A 20,944-nucleotide genomic window follows, 5' to 3' on the forward strand; every position below is an offset into this window, starting at 1 on the left:
ACTGACATCCTGTTCCATGGAGTGCCTTGTAAGTCAGGCAAATTTGACTCTTTTGGCAATTGGCAGCCAATGCAGGCCCGTCAACCTGTGTGCCACTGGTTCGTACTTTGGGATGTCTAACACCAATCTGGCCGCTGCATTTTGAAGACGCTGCAATGTCGCCAATTGCTTGACCTGAATACCTGCATATAGTGCATTTCCAAAATCCAACCTCGACAGCGCTAAAGCTGTGACCACCGTTTTGCGAGAGTCGAGGGGAATAAAAGGAAGGAGTTTCCTGATTGATTTAAGTACGTACCATACGGAAGAAGCTAATTTGTTCGTCTGTGCCTTGTACGTAAGTTTGTCGTCCAAGAGTACACCCAGATTTCTGACCTTATCAACTGGGATGGGGCAATGTCCTAGGTCCTCCGGCCACCATTCCTGTAACCAAGATTGTATGTCTGTCCCTAATAGCATAACTTCACTTTTGCTTCCGTTTAATTTCAAGCAGTTAGCCTGCATCCAATGGAAGATCTGTTGAATGCATTTTTAAAATTTCTCTGCTGTCTCCTTGATGCTACTTGAGATTGACACCACAATCAGTGTGTCGGCGGCGAAGGAGACTGGCGTGAAGCCATGATTCCTTGTTATTGCCGCAAGGGGGGCCACGTACAGGTTAAATATTGCGGGGCTTAGCGACGACCCCTGTGGTACACCGCAGGGGGAACTGAAAGGTTTGGATTTAGCTTCCCTTACATCCACCGTGAAAGTCCTGTTGGACAGGTAGGATGCTATTAGAGTTTGGGCCGATTTGTGTACTCCCGCCTCTCTGAGTCGGCAGAGTAGGATGTCGTGGTTTCCGTGTCGAAGGCCACCGAAAGATCTAATAAGATCAGGGCGGCCTACCCCCCCCGGCGTCTAAAATAAACCTCAGTTCCTCCGTGGCCGTTAGCAGGGCTGTTTCAGTTCCATGCCCTTCATGAAAGCCAAACTGCGAATGGTCCAGTAGATTATTCTCATGCAGAAATTGGGATAATTGCCTATTCAGAAGCTTTTCCAGAACCTTAGCTGCAAATGGTATTCTTGCTATAGGTCTATAGCTATTCGGCTCCTGAGGGTCAAGGGTGGCTTTCTTTAGTAGAGGGAGAACAGATACAGTTTTCCAAGTCTCAGGGAACTTGTTAGTGTTGACTATTACTTTAAAGAGCAGTTCTAGCTGTTCACTCAGTAGTTCTGGGAAAAGGTGTATTATCATAGGAGGGCATGGGTCGGAGGTACCTCCGGACTTAGTTTGCCTCACAACCTGGCTGATCTGTTCAGTTGATGGAGGGTCAAATTTAAAAAGGCCCTCGATAGTCTGTGGTATCTGGTGGTTAATTGACTCCCTCGTGGTTCTAAAGGACTCGTACATGCAAACCACTTTGTCTATGAAGAACTGGCCCAAGGTATTGCAGAAGGCCGAGCTAATCTCGGGGGGTGCCGAGTTGTCTTCCTTGGTTAATTTTTTTACTATGGAAAACAGTTCCTTGCTTGAGTTTTTTGCTTCCTCTATCTTATAAGTATAGTATTTACATTTTTCACTTAGTATCAATTTTTTACAGGTAGCCAGTGAGGATTTGTAATGTTCTCTCATTTCGGGATCATGGTTCGTCCTCCATATCCTTTCCTCTTTCCTGCATATCTTCTTTTGGGTTCTTAGCTCATTAGTAAATCATGGCTGAGATGGAGATTTCCTTTTAGCTGTCTTTCTGCTACTCAGTGCCGCCATCATAGTCGCAGCTGTTATCAAATTTGCAATTTGGGTGGAGGCTAAGCTGCAGTCTTTGTCCAGTTCTGGGACGGGCTTAGTCAGGTGGTTCTCAAGTAGTGTGGTGTTGATTTTCGACCAATTCCGATCGTCTGCGTGTTTGACTGTAGGAGGGGTTTCTGCTAGTGGAATTCCCGTTTTTATAGTAAAAATTATTAACTTGTGGTCGGACCACGCTACCGGGATGATTTCAGATAGTGAGAGCTTTTTATTTGAAGTAAAAATCCCATCTAGTGTATGGCCTGCATTGTGGGTGCTTTGAGTGACTATCTGAGTCATGTCTAGACTCGCCATAGCTTCTGACAATGTCATTGTGTCCTTATCCATGCACTTTTCAAGATGCAGATTGAAATCCCCCAACACCGTAGAGTCCGGTTTGTATACCCCTGATTCCAGGTATGGGCTTAGTAGTTGTGTTAGTGACATAGTCCCTTTAGGGGGTCTATATAAAAGGAGGTCTCTGAAAGTCTCGTTGTTGGTCAGGTTAGATTGAAACAACAACATTTCACAATCTGGGTTTCCGTCCTCAACTTTGCCTTTGGTCCTTATGGTACTGCGATGAATAATGGCAAAGCCCCCCCCCTCTTTTCCCCTTTCTGTCTGCTCTAATTATGGAATACCCCACCAGAATCGCTAGCGCTAGGTCAATATTAGATGGTTCGTCTGCCCAAGTCTCTGTAATAAAAAGGATGTCCAAATTATGTGATTCGATGAGTTCCAAGGTCTCTACATTATGTTTCACAAGAGATCACATATTGATATGGCCTGCCCTGAACGCTTTAGGTGGTGAATTGTTGTGAGAGGGTCCTTCTCCATTCAACTTTTTTTTACCTTTGTTACCTGGCGTGTTCAGGGCAAAAAGGCATCTTGGACAAACTTTGTTGTCGAGCTGCTGAAATGCGAGGCAGGTCTCTTTGGGTCTGAGAGCGAGTATATCTTCCCTGGAATACCTTATAATGTGGGGATCTGCTTCCGGACCCGCATGGGTTCTGGCCCCTGGCCCGGTCCTGGGGGCGCTTGCCTTTGGTGCGCTGTTGGCGCGCCCACTGCGCACGTCCGCTGCGCTTCCGTCCTGACATTGCTAATGAGCGCTTGGGCGTCGGTCGACTAGACCGCTAACGCCCGCCTCCCCGGAAGTGCCCCCGCAGGAAGTAGGTCTGCTCTAGCCCGTTCCACCCTCCGTTCAAACGACACTAGCCGTGACGGACCGGGGTGTTGGGCAGATCTGACAGTACTTGTGTGGAGAAGCGGAGCGGAGCACCAGGTATCCGTGAGTTTTTGTTTTAAAACTAGTTCCAAGTTACCACAATGTGACACAAGTTTAAAAAACACAATTCCCAGTAAGCATATGTGCTTTAAAATTAAGGCCGCATTTGTAGGGAGAACACAGGAGAACACAGTGCAATATTAAAAATCAAAGCATCACCGTTCAGCAGTGGTGCGCGGCGTGATCAGGTAGAGGCAGCATGGTCTCTCAATCAGACTCAATCATGACTCTCATTGTCATGCATCCGCTGATGTGCACAGACTCGCTCACTGATGGTACTCACAAATGCTTTAATTCTCATACACACATAAACATTCAGTGATGCGTACCTCTCTGTTGGATCAGAAACAACTGTAAACAGAGCTGGATAGGCATATATGTAAATATTACTCTTTCCTCACCCCCTACACATGCATACATACACCTTGTACACATAAAACACAACATTGACACACATATCCATCTCTCCAAAGAAAAATCCTGCCTACACACAAACAGCACCAACACACACACACATACAATCCAACTTGACTATACACAGACAGCTATAAAAATGCAAATATCTCCTCTCCACACATATCCCATCGCCAAACAAACACCACCTCCAAACACACATGTACAAAAATGCATTACCTACACATACAGACAGGCATAATCCTACCAGGGGAGAATCCAAAACAAAGAGATACCTCGCTTGGGCTTACGTTCAGAATGGTTGGCCCAACCAAGTCTGTTTTTCTTTAAAAGGGCTATCTTTTCATTCCTTCTGTATCTTTCCCCTTTTCTCTGACATCTTCTATCTCTCCCTCACTCTAATCTCACTTTTTTACTCTCCTAGACCTTTCTGTCTCACTTCTCCTTTTAATTCTCTACTCTCATTGCCCTTCCTCCCTTTACCTTTCCCTCCTGTCCTCACCTCTCTTATCTACTTCGTCCCTCTATTTATTTTCCTGCTCCCCCTCCCTCTTCTCTTGTCTCCCCTGATCCTTGTCTCGTCTTTTTTCTCTCCTCCGATTACATCACCGTATGTCTCCTTCCTTTCCCTAGTCACTTTGTCTCCCACAATGTCTGCCTTCTAACTCCTCTTCTCATTTGTTCCTTCTGTCAACCTCATCCCTCCTTTTCTCTCTGTACTTCCATCTCACTCTTCTCCTTCTTCTATATATCTCTCCCCTCTATCGTTCCCCCTATCTTGACTCTGTTCTCACTCCTGGACTTTTGACATAAAAGGAATACATTTGTTTTGGTTAGCAGGTCACTAGTTTGAACAAGGAAAGCCATTCATTTGGGTGAACAGTACCCATATTTGTGCCAATAATATTACAAAATTCCACTAAAAATTAAAGCGTTTAATAAAAAGAAAGCTACCTTACAAAAAGCATTGGCAAAAGTCATACCTATGCTAAAGCTATTGGCTTTACCAATGTGTTTTAGCTATGTTGTACACCAGTATGGCTGCTGTTCAGCACGGCTAAAAGTTAGTGGCGCATAGGAGAGTGGTGTGAAGTGTAGTGGAGAAGAGTGTCGTACAGTGGAGTGATGTAGAGTGTCGCGGAGTGGTGTAGAGTGGAGTTAAGGGTTCTGGAATGTCATAGAATGGGGAGGTGTTTCATCCACTGAAGTAGAGTCAAGTGTCAGAGTGGAGTGTTGTGGAGTAGAGTAGATTGCCGTGGAGTGGTGTAGAGTGAAGTTAAGGGTTCTGGAGTGTCATAGAATGGGGAGGAGTTTCCTGCACTGAAGTAGAGTCAAGTGTCTGAATGGGGTGTTTTGGAGTAGAGCGGAGTGTCGTGAAGTAGGGTGTTATGAACTAGAGTTGAGCGTCGTGGAGTAGAGTGCAGTATTGTGGAGCAGAGTGAAGTGTTGTGGAGTAGAGTAGAGTGGAGAGGAGTGGTGTAGACTGGAGAGGTGCAGAGTAGAGAGGAGTGGCATAAAGAAGAGTAGAGGGATGTGGAGTGGTGTAGAGTATCATAGCCTGGGGTGGCAGACACTGGTATAGAGTGGAGTGGTGTAGAGTGGAGTAGAATGAAGTAGTGTATCATAGAGTACAATCATAGAGTACAGTGTCGTAGAGTGGATCGCCATAGAGTGGAGTAGAGTGTCGAAGAGTGAAGGGGCATAGAGTGGAGGGGCACAGAGAGGAATTGAGTGTCTGGAGTAGAATATAGCGAAGTGTTGTAGATTGGGGTGGAGTGGCATAGAGTGCAGTGTCATAGAGTGGAGTGGAGTGACATAGACTAGAGTGTCATGGCATAGAGTGGATGGAGTGTTGTAGAATATGGTGTCGTAAAGTGGAGTGGGGGTCATTGAGTGGAGTGTCATAGAGTGGAGGGTCGTAGAGAGGAGGGGCACAGAGTGGAGGGTGGTAGAGTGGTGCTGAGTTGAGTGGCTGGGTGGAGTAGGGTACCATAGAGTGGAGTATCATAGAGTGGAATTCAATAGAGTAGAGTGACATGGAGTGAAATGGAGCGAAATGCCAAGTAGTAGAGTGTTGTTGAGTGTCATCGAGTGGAGTGTCATAGAGTGGAGTGGCATGGAGTGCAGTGGCATAGAGTGGAGTAGAGTGGCATAGAGCAGAGGGTAGTAAAGTGTCATAGAGTGGAATACTGGGGCATAGAGTGGAGTGGCATACAGTGGTCTAAAGTGGCATGGAGTGGTGTAGAATGGTGTAGAGTGGATTGACATAGAGTGTCATAAAAAGGAGGGATGTAGAGTAGAGGGTCGTAAAGTAGAGGGGCATACAGTCAAATATCATTGAGTGGAGTATCGTGGAGTGTTGTGAAGTGGAGTGTTGTAGAGTGGAGTGGCATAGAGTGAAGTGGTGTAGAGTAGAGAAAAGTTGAGTAGAGTGGTGTAGAGGAGAGTGGCATAGGTTAGCATAGGATGGAGTAAGTATAGTGGTGTAGAGTGACTTATAGTGTAATAGAGCGGCGTAGAGTGGCATGGAGTGGTGTGAAATGGCATAGATTAGAGTAACATAGAGTGTAGAAGAGTGGCATAGAGTGGAGAGGCATAGAGTGTTGTGGAGGGTTGAAGAGTGCTATGGAGAGTAGTAGTGTGGCGTAGAGTGTAGGATGATAGAATGGAGGGTCACAGAGCGGAGGGCCATAGCATGGAGGGGCACAGAGTGGAGTAAAGTGTCATAGTGTGGAGTAGCATTGCATAGAGTAGAGTAAAGTGTCATAGAGTGAAGCACAGTGGAGTAGCACAGAGTGGAGTAGAGTGGTGCAGAGTGTCATAGAGTGGAGTGTCATAGAGTGGAGAATCGTAGAGTGAAGTGTCATAGGGGGAGTGTCATAGAGTGGAGCATTATAGAGTGGAGTTGAGTCATAGAGTGGAGCGGTATACAGTGGATTAGAGTGGCCTAGAGTTAAGTGGCACAGAGTGGCATAGATTGGTGTAGATTGATGTAAGAGTGACATAGAGTGGTGTAGAGCATTGTAGGATGGAGTGGCATAGAGTGGCGTAGAGCAGAGTGGCGTAGAGTGTTGAAGTATAGAGTAGCATGGATGTATGACGTTACAACGCATACTTTTACAACGCATACCGTTACAACGCATTTTTTACAACGCAAAAACTTTTACAACGCATACCATTACAACGCATGTTTTTACAACGCAAGTACTTTTACAACGCATGCCATTACAACGTAAGTATTGGTAAGTATATAATATTTTTTTTTTAATTAATTGTAATTAATATAATTTAATTTAATTTAATTTATTTAATTTAATTTTTTTTACCCTGTACCCCTGTACCCCAAAAACCCAAATTAACCCAGAAACCTAAAAATACCCCTGTACCCCAAAAACCCAAAACTGTCCCTGAACCCTAAAAATACCCCTGTACCCCATAAACCCAAAACTGTCCCTGAACCCTAAAAATACCCCTTTACCCAAAAACTGAAAACTGACCCTGAACCCAAAAAATACCCCTTTACCCAAAAACCCAAAACTGACCCTGAACCCTAAAAATACCCCTTTACCCAAAAACTAAAAACTGAACCTGAACCCTAAAAATACCCCTTTACCCAAAAACTAAAAACTGACCCTGAACCCTAAAAATACCCCTTTACCCAAAAACTGAAAACTGACCCTGAACCCTAAAAATACCCCTGTACCCAAAAACTGAAAACTGACCCTGAACCCTAAAAATACCCCTTTACCCAAAAACTGAAAACTGACCCTGAACCCTAAAAATACCCCTTTACCCAAAAACTGAAAACTGACCCTGAACCCTAAAAATACCCCTTTATCCAAAAACTGAAAACTGACCCTAAACCCTAAAAATACCCCTTTACCCAAAAACTGAAAACTGACCCTGAACCCTAAAAATACCCCTTTACCCAAAAACTGAAAACTGACCCTAAACCCTAAAAATACCCCTTTACCCAAAAACTGAAAACTGACCCTGAACCGTAAAAATACCCCTTTACCCAAAAACTGAAAACTGACCCTAAACCCTAAAAATACCCCTTTACCCAAAAACTGAAAACTGACCCTGAACCCTAAAAATACCCCTTTACCCGTAAACTGAAAACTGACCCTAAACCCTAAAAATACCCCTTTACCCAAAAACTGAAAACGTAAAAAAAAAAAAAACATATAAAATATTAAATATAATTATATACTTACCAATACTTACGTTGTAATGGCATGCGTTGTAAAAGTACTTGCGTTGTAAAAACATGCGTTGTAATGGTATGCGTTGTAAAAGTTTTTGCGTTGTAAAAGTTTCGTTGTAATGGTAGTGCGTTGTAAAAATTGCGTTGTAAAGGTTGTTTACCGAGTAGCATAGAATAGGGGGCAGTAAAGTGTCTTAGAGTGGAGCAAAGTGTTGTAGGGTGGAGTAAAGTGGAGTAGAGTGCTATAGAGTGGAGAAAGGTGTCAGAGTAGAGTGCTTAGCATGGAGTGCTGTAGGGTTGAGTAAAGTGGCATGGAGTGAAATAGAGTGTTGTAGAATGGCATTGAGTGGTGTTCAGTCGAGTGTCGCAGCGTAGAGTCTCATAGAGAGGAGTAGAGTGGCCTAAAGTGAAATAGCATAGATTATCCTAAAGTAGAGTGGCGTACCGTGAGTGGCATAGAATGGTGTGGAGTAGAGTGTTGTAGAGTGGAGTAGAGTGTTGCAGAGTAGAGTGGAGTGGGATAGAGTGGAGTACCATAGAGTGGAGTGACATTGAGTGTTGGAAAATGGAGTAGAGTGTTGTAAAGTGAAGTGTTGTAGAGTGGATTAGAGTATTGTGGCGTAGAGGGAGTGCATGGAGTGAACTGGAGGAGAGTGGAGTAGAGTGGCGTAGAGTGCCGGGCATAGAGTGGAGTAGGATGTTGTAGAGTGACTTGAGTGGAGTATGCATGATGTGGAAGTGCTCTGCCATTACAGACAACACATTTTCAATTGAAATTTCCATTACATTTGTATAGACATAAAGTTTTACCAATAACCCTATACAGCTTGCAAACAATAATGAGTGGAAATGGCATCAGCTAGTGTATTGATTTGTTTGGAACGTATTCAAATATTTGTTTCCAGCACACTTCACAATTACAAAATATGGGCTTCATATGTGCTTTCCTAATTCTGATATATTCTGAAATACTTGCACGGTTCATTTACAGATATTTAAATGATGTTGTGTGCTAGAAAACATCCTTTAGTAAGTAAGCAAAATAAATTTGTATAGCATGCCGACTCAAAGGTGTCACAGCGCTACCAAAACCCAGAAGCTGTGACAGAGGCAGGGGGGGCAAATGAAAAAACTGAGGAAACCCCACAAAGAATCAAAGGGAAAAAAGCCACCCTCTTTCACAACTCCACATTCTTAGATAAAGCTTCTTACTTTGAAGTCAGAGAAAGAAAAGTAAACACCAAGCTCCCTCGGAAGACAAGCCTGACATTTTACCTCTGTCTTGGAATGCACAGCAAACGTGACAAGATAAGAACACAATGTAAAGGCCTGTTTACAGAAAGTGAGCAATCATGAAAAAATAAAGTAAATAGTATATGCTCCATGGGAGGAACAAAGACATGGTGGATAGTCTAAAAAACATACAACCACCAAAAAGAATGCAGGAAAACATGAAATGCAAACCATAAAGGCAATGGTAAGCTGTGGGTGAAATGCATTCATAGGGCACCATTACGAATGTCCCCAAGATGTCTTTAGCAAACCAGATAGCTGTGTTCCATTTTACTGTCGCTCCCAGTAGATGAAGAAGCCTGTAGAAGCCCTCTGACGACTGCAGGTCTAATCAGACTGACCACCAGTAAGAGGAACTGGTCTGTGGGCTACACCCCCCTTAAAGATCAGTCAGCACAATGGTGGAACCGATCTGGCGCTGTATATCACACTAACAGACTCCATCATGTTCTCTTCTTGATGCTCTGGGTACCCATTAGCACCCATCCCCTGCTCCAATTGCTGCAGCCTCGGGTCCACAGTGTTACTGCCACCAACAAGCTCTACATCCACACACACAACCTTCAAATTTACACCCACCTCACATTAAAAAGCACACACAACCCTACCCATCCCACCCCGCGCAATGGTGCTCAGTGGTATCAGAAATTCAAACCCACATCAGTGTGAAGGGAGTATCTCAAAGGGCACCAAAAAAAAAAAAAAATTCAAATTCACATTTTATTATGATTTGGAACTCCTTAGAGGTCCACATAAAGGAAAAATACAATATAAAGAGAATCATTTCACAAAAAATAAACGAATCATAGTAGTTACAATTACTAGAACACAAAGTGACACATTAATAAGCATGCCGATCTTCAAAAGATTTCTAAAAAACATTTGAAAAAGTTAAAAATATAATAACAGAATCTCTCATTAGGGGGATTATATAAAGCACACAAAAAGGAATTCACATTTAGAATACCCATTTGCAAACATATATATCTTAGCCACTTGCTGCGATAGGGGCGCAGCACTGGGCATATCAGAAGTACATGTATTCGATCTTGAAAAGATTGATGACACAAATTGCATGTTGCAGATACTCCGTGCCATTTAGACAAAAGATTGTTTAGGGGTAACAAATCTTGTCTCAGTAAAAACCCAAATCTCCTAATACTATGGGGTAAGTTCCAAGTGGCATAAGGTTGGGCGGATTTTCTTGCAAATGAATCAGTAAGTAGATTAACACCCTTCTTATCAGAAATAGCAGTAAAGTCTAATCTGTAACTAAGGTCCCAAGTGGCTTCCTTCAGGACAGACTTTAACTGGGATGCAGATAAAGAGAAGAGAGTACTCTCATCCAAGGGCACCAGACATGATTAGAGAATCGTGTATTTCTTACTTTCACTTTCTGTAACGCAGGTGAGAATGGAAGGGACCGAAATTGACAAAATAATTAGCAAGTTACAGGAAACCGGAATTAGCACTCACAAATCAGCCTGCCTGCTACAAAGAGGCACATATATTAATTTAACCCGTTGGATGCTGGAGCCACTGATTTTCAGGGACAGGTACCTATTTTTCTTAATCAGACGTTCAACCAGACCAAGAGCGGAAGAGAAAGACGGGAAACAGTGACAAAGGGTGAAAGCAGGGGTGAAAAAGAACCTGCAAGTGTGAGATAAAGTGGCATGGAGTGTCTCGTGGTGGCTGAAAGAAGGAGTTATGAGATGGAATCAATTGTACGCATTATTCGTATTCAGCACCCCTGACTCTTCAATAATGCCAACCGAGGGGTCCTGAGCATCAGTTTGGAACTTGCCACTCATACTATTAGAAATTCAGCATTGGGGCAGCAGCACAGATTCGTATAAAGGATCCCACCCCCAGAGTCCACACACCGAGCCACAGCAGAAGTCAGCCTTGTTCTCACTCACATCTTGCAACAAGGAGGTTTAAACTCATCGGCCACACCGGATGTTGAACAGCTCGGCCAACACTTAGTAAAAAGGAGACCCCTTGGAGCGAAAAGGCAGGTGCCACTATTCAAAAAGTTGTTGAGGATTTTGCAGAACGGTCACCCTGACTTTTGGGAGGGGGGGGGTTGAAGCTCGAATTATAACTAAAGTGCTATGGTTTAGGTATAGCAGTAGCCTACCACTCCATCACTGATGACAAATTAAAGCAACAACATCTGTAAGAAAGACAAATGGCATAATGTGGAACCTGGAGGAGGAGAGTTGAGATGGCATCTGTCTAGGATTTTTGGGCGAATGGCATAGCCCCTAGGTGGAGCAGGGGATAGACTTGTGACAGCAGGGAAAGGGGGTAAGGACTAAAAGACGGGGTTGCAGGATTAGGGTTGTGCACCCTTTCTGGTTGGTTTGATCCTGTGAGAGTTGTTACGAAATTTTGAGCCTGCGAATAGGTCCTGCCCTATGCTGGAGGTGAGGTAAAGGCGTGGGGTGGTAGGCAGACATGTATGGGGTTTAGCCGGATAAAACCTGGAGACAAGTAGATAGTGAGGTGTGGCTTCAGTAGATAGCCCTGACTATTGGTAAGAGGTTTACGGATGCCTTTTAAGCCCTTTCTTGGGGTGCCCCACCAAAGGAGAAGTGAGCAACTGGAATAGAGGACAGGGAGTTAGGAAGAGGGTTTCTTCACATAAACATTATACATACTTAACACAAGGGTACTAAATGTGGAGGGACACACTCGCTAACATATTTGTGATAAGTGGCACCCGGAGGTCCATGGTTACTGGGGAAGGACAGAAGGAAACAGCAAAACATGGAAAAATCACACACGGTGGTTAATGGGCAGAAGATTTGCGCCTGGATACACTTTTATCCAGATGGAAGTTGCTAAATTGATGGACTGGGAGTTTTTATGTAGAGGCTTATGTAGGAAGCTAGGTCTGATTGAGTGCCCCGTTTAGGTTACACTCAGGAACAGCATACTCTGTGTTTTCACCACTGTAGAGGCCCGTGTGCTGGACCTTAATAAAGCCCTAGTCACTGCTCTCTTGTTTTGGAAATTTGTGTGGGGCATTAAGGTTTTCGAAATTAAATGGGGTAGACAACTTGAAATTAATCAAAAAGAACAGCTGATGATGGCATTATCAATTTAGGAAAAGAGTTGGCGGAAGGAAGGTAGTGGGACCTTTTGAATGTTGCCTACTGCAATATTTGAAATTGTTACCCCTAGGGGTAGTTCCTAAGAATGCTGCAGTGAGTGCAGTTAAGGCATGACCTTGCGTGACCCAAAGATTCACCAGTGAACAACTTTATGGCAATACATTATGTGGCAGGGCAGCATGCAACATGGGGAGATGTCATTAGACTTGTTCACCATTGGAGTACATCAGCGGGGTTTGGCGAAGTGTGACATAAAATAGGCAACCAGACCATTAGCATTGTATCTGGTGGGCTTTTCGTTGGTGGGGGGAAGTTTGAAAGGCAGATCTTGGTTAATGAGATATTACCATGGGCTGTGTGATATTGTATTGTCTGCATGACACATTTAGTTATTTTCTTTAGTAGTATTTTACGGTGTTCTCTGCTTTTGCAATTGAGATTGACTACATGAATGATTTCCTATTTATTAGTAAGAGTGGGGCTGGGATTTGTAAGATGGCACTGGTACAATTGTAGTATTGTAGTATTGTTAGATGCTGCTAGCTCTATTCTCGCCAGCGAAAGAATGACTAAGTTGTGTCATATATAGCTACAGAACTGGACACAGTGGTTATGCAAGCGAAGGTGCCACAGGCTACAGTGGTGGAAATAATGTTGTGGGTGTGTGAAGAGGTAGAGGATTGTACAACAGAACTGTGAACGGGACAGGTGGTGTTAAGTCCCTTGAACTGTGCATGTGAAGTGTTTGAAGTGTGGAACTGACAAAGGGGTGAGAGAAGGATGCAGCATTTTCCTTCTAGAGTTTTTCTTTCCCTTTTTGTCGCATTGTTGATGTGGGATCAAACTTGTCAGACAGGAAGGAGACCGTCAACTCTGACGATTAAACAGTGGTACAATTGGAGTATGGGCACAAAGTGGGGGGCCCGGGGCTGTGGAAGCTCTGGAGGATCCTTGCTAGGCGTGCTCTACAGAATTGTTTTAGGGTGTGTTCACTGGGCAAGTAAGGGGGCTGGTACTGGATAAAAAGTATTTGGTGTAGCAGACAAGGAAAAGTTCTCAGTAGTCCTGGACGGAATTCTGGAGTGTATAGGGCAGTGGAGGAGGAGTGAGTTGGAGGAATGGCAGACAGAGGAAGGATGTGGTTAGTTTTGATTGACAGGGATATGTCAGAGGATTGGATTTAGAGCAAAGAAGTGGATGTGACCATCAAGGAGAATGCTTCTTGGGGTTATGAATAGTCATCTGGAGAACTGGGTAGGAGAATTGTGGTGGGTTTTGAGCTAGAAGAATTTGACGAGATTACCAAGGCGTCCTCTCTCGGAAGAGACATTTGTGAAAATGTTGGGCCAAGTACAGGAGGTGGTGCGCTAGACTCTGATATTACTTTTGTTCAGGTTGTGTATAGTTTGGTTATTTTTGGGGGAACATTTAGATGTTCAGAGTTGATGAGTATCTGAAAGAGAGTAGGCTTGCAGTTAAAGGAATTTGTGTTGAAGAATACAATATTGGGGTTGAATCTGAGGCTGGATCATGTTGAAAGAGGTGGCAGGCAGCCGTTTATGTTTATAGCTGCATGTCATTTGTGTAGTTCCTTCCAGGACTCTCATGAAGGAGGGGTATTTTGTCTTGACAATGGTTTTAAATTGTAAACTTTTCAATTATTGCGTGTGAGAACATATGGCTTGGGGTCAGAGTAGTTTGACATTAATGTATTTTGGATTGGGGCAGTCACGGAAGCAGAGTTTGGGTTTTTTATAGGGCAGTTATTCAGAGCTTGGGTGGTTGGAGTCGGAGTTGGTGTTGTAGTTTGAGCTGTATTAGACCTAATAGACCTAATAGTTTTGGTTAGGTATTGTTAATGTATTTCTATGTTGGTTTTGTATAAGGTTAAGTTATGGGTCTGTTATATGCCATTGTAACTATTTGGATTATTAGTGAAGGCCTTGTCGCACATGATTAGGGCTAAGATCAGGTGCACTTGTTGTGGATGGCCAAGTTGTCCAGAGTGGTTGGTGATAGATCTGGGGTGAGAATGATTTAGTACAGCATTAGGTTTGGCTTGTTAAAGAGGGGCAGCAAGGGGTGAGCAGCAATACCTATAGGGTAGGCAAAGTTACACAGTGCGGAGTTAGGAGAGGTACTTGCAGAAGCAATGCTATGGGCACACACGAGAACGTAAAGTGGGTAATAGGACTGTTTAGCAAGTAACAAGGTTTGGGCATGATTCGTCTTGAGAATATTGTACAGGATGACTTTAATTTGTATCGGCTGATTAAAGTTTGCTTTTCCCTAATGATTGTCACAATGGTAGTTTACCTGGGACTGACTGCATCAAGGCTATATACTTGTGCTTGAGGGGTTTGTTGCAAAGACTTTGAGGTCATATTTGGTGGCGCAAATGGCACAATAGGCAGATTGTTAGAGTTGCACTTTTTCTGGCACTGAATGCTGTATAACTCATTTGGGGGTGGAGCAGTAAAAAACTATAATAGGTTTTTTTTCCTGGTTGGCAATAATTTGAAGAGGGCTGGGGCGGTGGTGGTGTGGGCATGTGCAGCATGAGGGAATTTGTAGGTAGGCTTGCACGACAGTGATTGGGAGTTGGAGAGCAAGTCAAGGACAGGTTGTAGAATGATGAGGGTTCAGAGGAGTTTCGGTGGTTGAGGGTGGATGGTTGGTTGTGGTTAGGTGGGTGCAACCGAGTGGATTGAGGGTGGTGGGGTTTGGACATGCCAATTGCTTGAGTGAGGAGGGGTAAACGTTTATGTGCAGTGTATTTTTGGCTTGCGGGCCTGTACTAATGAAGCAGCCTTTTGCGTTTTAACTGAGGTGTTTTTTGATTTCGTGTCTGCTGCGCTATCTTGCCTGAAGCAAGATGAGCACGCCGATTGAAAAGAGGGCAGACTGGGCAAAGAGAGGGGCTGGACAGACAGTGATGGACAACAGACTGGTACACGAAGGGATTACGGCTATACACAAGATGCATGGGGTATATACCGATGGAAGGGGTACACGTGAGAAAAGCCAGTGAAGGGAAATGGGCCAATAATGGAGCTCGCGGTGGAGGGATGAGCGGGTGAGATAGACAGAAGAAAGAAGCAGGCAGGAGAGTGTGCAGAAAGAAGGGGGAGAGTGGGACACAAGGATGAGATGGGTAGAGCTGAGAAGGAGGGGCAGGGGAGAACAGAACACTCAATGAAAGCGAGTTAAGGAGTGGGAAGGCAAGCAAGGGAGAGCTAAGAAGCAAAAAGGGGCCAAACTGTGGAATGTGCAGGAAAGGTTGGGGCCAGGCAGAAGAAAGGGACACAAGGAATGATAGGCAGAACATCGGTCATCCGGTGGGGGTGAGAGGACATCAGGATTATTAGGGGGCAGTGGCTGGTGAAGCAGAACGTCATGCAAGGTACAGCTGTGTACGTTAAAATGGGCAATTCCAAAGCAGTGGTAGATTGGATAAGGCTCTCCACCCTGCCCCATGTCGTCAGGGCATCACCCTTTCAGCCCTGGCCCTCCTATTACCATCATTACCAGGCCTAGTAGCCCCGTTGCTTGGATGTAAGTAGCTCATTTCTATAAAATACAGATCAATGGGCTGTCAAATGAAAGCCCAGTACTGGAAAGAGATGTTCTGATCACATAAAGCGAGGAAACAACTCTTTGCAAGAGGCGGCCGGTTCAGGAAGGAGGGGCACTCTGAAAGCAGGCAGAGGGAGGGCGGGTTGGAGGGAGCTGTCCGCTCTCAGTGGTGCTGATCGCTCAGTTTACAGCAGATCGCCGGGCAGTGCAGGACAGCAGGCGGGGCTGAGCAGAGGCAATGCCTCGGAAATGGTCGAGGGAAGGTGGCGGGAGCTGGGCCCGTCGGTGCACGCCTCTCCTGGGCTGGGAGCTAGGAGTGCTGATGTAACAAACCGTAAAGCATTGAGTACCGTTCAATTTGCAGCTCGAAGAAGCAGCCCTGAAGTATGACGCGTTATTTATTTTTGAAAATCTAGAATTTATTACTGTTGTTATTATTTATTTACGATCAAATTCAACAGCGAAAAGCAATGGCCTAAAAGTTTTACTTCGGAGCCTGATATTGCACTACTGAACGCCAGGGATGCTTGAATAACCATGGTTATTGGTATTTATTCCACCTCGGGCCTCTTTCTTTCGCCGTCCTACATTTTCTATTTCTTTTTCTTGCTCTCTTGGGTTATGTTGCATCATTGCTTTCTCCCTGTGTCACTGTTTTCCCGTTTTATTCCTCCCCTTTTCTACCGTGTTCTCTCTTGTTCTCTGAATAAATGTGATGGTGAAAAATAAATTGTAGTTCCCATGCCGACCAAGAGCTGAACAATTTAAGCACTGATTATTATCCCAAATCTAGGTGGGAGGCTCGCGATTTCGCAGCCCTAGCCTAAAAAAACCAAATGCGTCCCTACAGAAATCAGCAAGCAAATCAAATACTCACTGATTATGACTCAAAACCTTTCTCCTTCGTGCTCCAAAGGTTGATTGTGTGAGGTAAATCTGCCTCCAGGGCGGGCACGTGCTTCTGACTTCAGCATGCGTCCCAAGACAGGGGCTCTAAGGTAAACCTGGACCCCATGGAACGGGTGCTCGGGTTAACCTGGACCCTAGATCACGGATGCTGAGATTCACCTGAACCCCAGGACAGGGGAACACGGGTTAGCTTAGAACTCAGGTCTGGGGTCTTGGTGTAGGATTGGTCACCAGGGAAGGCCTACTTCGGTTAATGTGGCCATGAATGCAGGAGTTCCACGTAAGAATTTTATATCAATCGGGCGCATTGGCTCTGGCGCCAATGACTTGGAAATGTCGAAAAAAAAAGCCCGCTCGGAACTCGCAACCAAGAGCAGAACGCCCCCCCCCCCCATCCCCTGTGTAAAGTTGCTTCCTCCATTTCCACAGGAGAGTAAGCAGCGAAATAAAATTGACTGATCCCTGAACTTTCTGTGACTGGTGGGATTGATGGGAATCAGTAAGGTCGTTACCGACTTGCATTTTGAGTAGGCGTGAGTCTTGGAAAGGAGTGTGTGTGTGAGAGGTCAGAGGTTGTACAACTTGATGGTGTCATATCCCCTGCACCCTAAAGGATACACGTGTCACTCTCCATTCACTAGCAGACTAAGAGATGAACAGAAATATGATAGGGACATTTTTTCACCAGCCCTCTGGAAAGCCAAACGATCTTCCAAGTAAAAAGAACAAGATCTGCACATATAAAAGTGAAGGACAGTTAAAACTGTTGAAAGATAGACTGCATCCTTGGACGAGCTAAAATTGGCGCCATAATATTATGGGACTAGGCGAAGAAGTAAAATAATACTAATACTTATTATAAAATAAGGGTAATTGTTTGTTGGCACTTTATAAAAGGTATTCAACTAAATGGAACCCGTGCAATTACCCTTGGGTGAATGGAAGCTCGAGATAGTGGTGCAGGGTTTTAACGGTATGCGCTCTACACTGCTTGCAGGCATTTGCATTGCAGAGACAGCTGACCAATATGTTATGTTATGTTATGTAATTTTAAAGCGCGCAGCTGCCCCAGCAAAGTGGTGTCCCGGCACTGAAAGCGGGCTCAGAAACCTGTGATCTACACGTTCCACCTGGGACTGTGCAATCAATCCATGTATCACCTGACCTTTCTTATTTGGATTGAAACTTGTGACCTGCAAATCCCACAGGCAGGGCTCAAGAACCACCGGAGCTGATTTATGAACATTGGAAGTTGAGACCTGCTGTATGCTCTCAGTTCTCTGCAGCAGGCACTTTGACTTACTGAGGTATCTTATCAGGTGACCCACTTGGATAGCAGGCACTGCCGTAACAATAGTTTGATGATTAATGAACTCAGTGTGGAAATATGTGGGTAAATTGGCGTTAAGTGGTTCAAATATTGCTGTGGCGTCATGACATAAAAAGAAGTAGGCGTCTGGACAGTAGAACTACCCATGGGTCAACCATTATTAATTTGGTTCAGGTGCATGGTTTTGGCTGGATCTTACCCTCTTAACTAGACTTTATATCAACTGGTTAAGGATTGGACAACAGGATCGCTGTAAGTTTGCACAGAAAAAAGTTAAGTTTTAGCTTGCATTTGAACAATATTGAATTCTGCACCTTATTGCATGAATTAATTTCCACCAGGTCCCGCTGACTCGTGTTTCCTCAGGGTACCTGCGCCCTGCAGCTTTCTCAAGGCACTAGCTTCAAATATTGTTGTGTTTGACTGGGTTGTTCATCCTTCGTGAGTTCTAATTAATTAATACCTACACCTATTCATCACAGTACTACACCTCTGTTAGCCACAGTACTACAAAACAGCAACAGTGTGGTATAGTGTGACTGCACAAAACAAGCACAAATGTATGTGTGCGTATAGTTATGTCTTTATCCAGTGTGTGTTGGGAAAGATGGATGGTAAGGGGTGTGCCACTTTTTCACAGGGATGGGGCTCAAAATGTAGATTTTTTTCTAAACAAATATGGTAAACCAAGATAAAATATGGTTCCAAGCCACCAGACCCACCCCATAAAAATCTTAACCTTAACCTAGCCCTGGAAAGGGAACGGTCGAGGTAGAGGAGAATACGAATTTGGGGGACGGGCTAGTGGAGGGATACCACCCAGCAAGTGACTAAGTTACCCGACAGACATTCAAACAATAGTCTGCCCAGTATATCACCCTGGAGGGGACTCTTTTGGAAAGTACCCCCAGCAGTTGACAAACACTGGAATTCTTAGGCCAAAGGTTGAGTTGCAGGAGAAGGGATTAGTTCCAGGATCACAGGTGAAAGCAGACAACTTTTGAAAAAACTGAGTACAAAATGGTGAGTTGCACCAGAGATTTGATGCATTTTCATAAAAAGTGAGTATTTTGTTTCTCTTACTTGCCAGACATTTTTTTTTGTTTATTATATTTTATTGGAATGTTTAAGTAGACCGAGTCATTTAGCACCAGATGAGAGACACTTCTTTACAATTGTGTGTGGTCGAGACACATCTGACAAATGATGGTTGTGATTTGTTGCCCTAATGTGATGTTGGTAGAGTGAGTGACCCAGACGTATGGAGTGATGGTTGTCTTGTTAGCTGCCATGGGCTTCATTATATCAATCAAGGCATTCTCCATATATCTTCCCAAATGGCTTATAGAAGCTTTGGTTTTCTTTTATCATTGAGGTATAACCTATACAAAAAAGTTGTATTTAATTAGGACATTTCAAGTAAAACCATGTGACTACGGTGGTACATAGGCTACACCTGTAAAGGACCCTTAGTTACAAACGTTTCGTAAGCCGTGCCTTACACACTTCGGGTTCACACTTGCAAGTAAATATTGTGTTTTGACACGTTAAGGCCCCTTTGGTATGTATCCCCCTTAAAGCACTCCGCTTGGGCAAGCCTCGACCTCAAGGAACAAAAAAGTGATGGGCGGATTGCTTTAGTTAACCTCAGCCTCTGGTAATTACTTATGGTCACATTCCAATCCACCGCTTTTTTGCCCATGGCGCCACCTCACACGGGAACCATCTATATTCAAATGTGCCCGGTCCTGCTCCAAAATGAATAGTTCAGCCCGAACTGTCAGACAAGGTCCCCCTGAACGTGAACAACAGCAAGCCCAGATTTTCGGGACTGGTTGCTTTGTGAGTTTGGCCACCATGGCAGGGGCATGAGGAAAGGCTGCCCACCATTGCACGAGTTATGAGGTAAATTTGGCCTTGTGGCAGATACCAACGCAGGAGTTGTGTGCTGAGGTCAGAAGGGACCCAGTGCAAGGGTGTCAAGAAACCTGTAACCCACGGGCGTGATGCTGCGTCGAGGTAAGCCTGCAACTCAGTGTTACTGGGGTATGTCTTTCCTCAGGGATTGAGGTACTGAGGTAACACATACCCCCAGTGGATGTGGCGCGGTGGTCAGCACAGAGCAGGCGCGGGCGGCAGGTGCCTACCTCTTGGAAGAGCTCCACGCTGTACGTGTTGTCGTCGTCAGCGAAGTAAACCACCCCAGCCACAGGTTGCTCCGGGGGCGGCAGGCGGGACCCTCCAGCTGACGCCCAGCGCGGCTGCCGACGGGGCTGGTGCTGCTGGCGGACCCAGGCCAGGCCGGCGTTCCTCTGCTCGGTGGCGCGGGGCAGGCCGGCGCGCTTGAAGCGCCGCGGGGTGGGCACGTGCAGGTGGGTGCAGGGCAAGCCGACCCCGGCCAGGAAGCGGGAGACCAGTTGGGTGCGTCGAGGCGCGTCCTCCACCAGCACCCAGTGCAGCGAGGGTACCAGGCGCAGCGTGTTCCCCAGCCGGGTGAGTTCGGCCAGCTGTACCGGCCTGGCATAGGTGGGGGTCAGGACATAGATGGTGGGCAGCGGCCGGCTCTGGTTTCCAGGGACCCGGGGGGCTCCGAGCAGGGACTGGCGGGCGGCAGAGCCCAGCGCCCTCCGGCTCCGGGGACCCGGCCAGCGCCGCGTGTCCATGTCTATCATGATGATGACAATAAGGGCCCAGGGCAGTAGGATGAAGAAGCGGCTGAAGAAGAGGGACTTCATCCCATCAAGGGGGTGCAGCTGAAGGAAGGAAGGCAGGGAGACCAGGGGGTGGGGCTCCCCAAGTTCCGAAGGCACCCTCCGGCCCCAAGAATAGTAAACCGATCCAGAAGTGTCCTGCAACGGCCACGGGGCTGTCAGACAGCTGTCCACGCGGCAGGTGTAACGTGCATCATCTCCTCAATGGATACTGGCTGGTACCAACGCCGCCGGACGGCCAATTGAGGCTTTAGAGTCAAGCGAAGGGAAGCTTCAGTTCTCCAAACCAAGAAGTAAGTTTTAAACAGCCACCGAAAAAAAATATC

General features: G+C 45.4%; 1 protein-coding gene across 1 annotated transcript in view; it reads right to left on the reverse strand.

Annotated features, from left to right (window-relative positions):
• Positions 1-20,642, reverse strand: part of B3GAT2 (beta-1,3-glucuronyltransferase 2) — a 422,486-nt gene extending 401,844 nt beyond the window's left edge. Inside the window, exon 1 of the mRNA XM_078648022.1 lies at positions 20,055-20,642. Coding sequence (XP_078504148.1) covers positions 20,055-20,642 — 588 coding nt within the window. The remainder of the gene's footprint in view (positions 1-20,054) is intronic.
• Between the last annotated feature and the right edge of the window lie 302 nt (positions 20,643-20,944).

Source organism: Lissotriton helveticus, chromosome 6 (assembly GCF_964261635.1).
Source record: "Lissotriton helveticus chromosome 6, aLisHel1.1, whole genome shotgun sequence".
Lineage (NCBI taxonomy): Eukaryota > Metazoa > Chordata > Amphibia > Caudata > Salamandridae > Lissotriton > Lissotriton helveticus.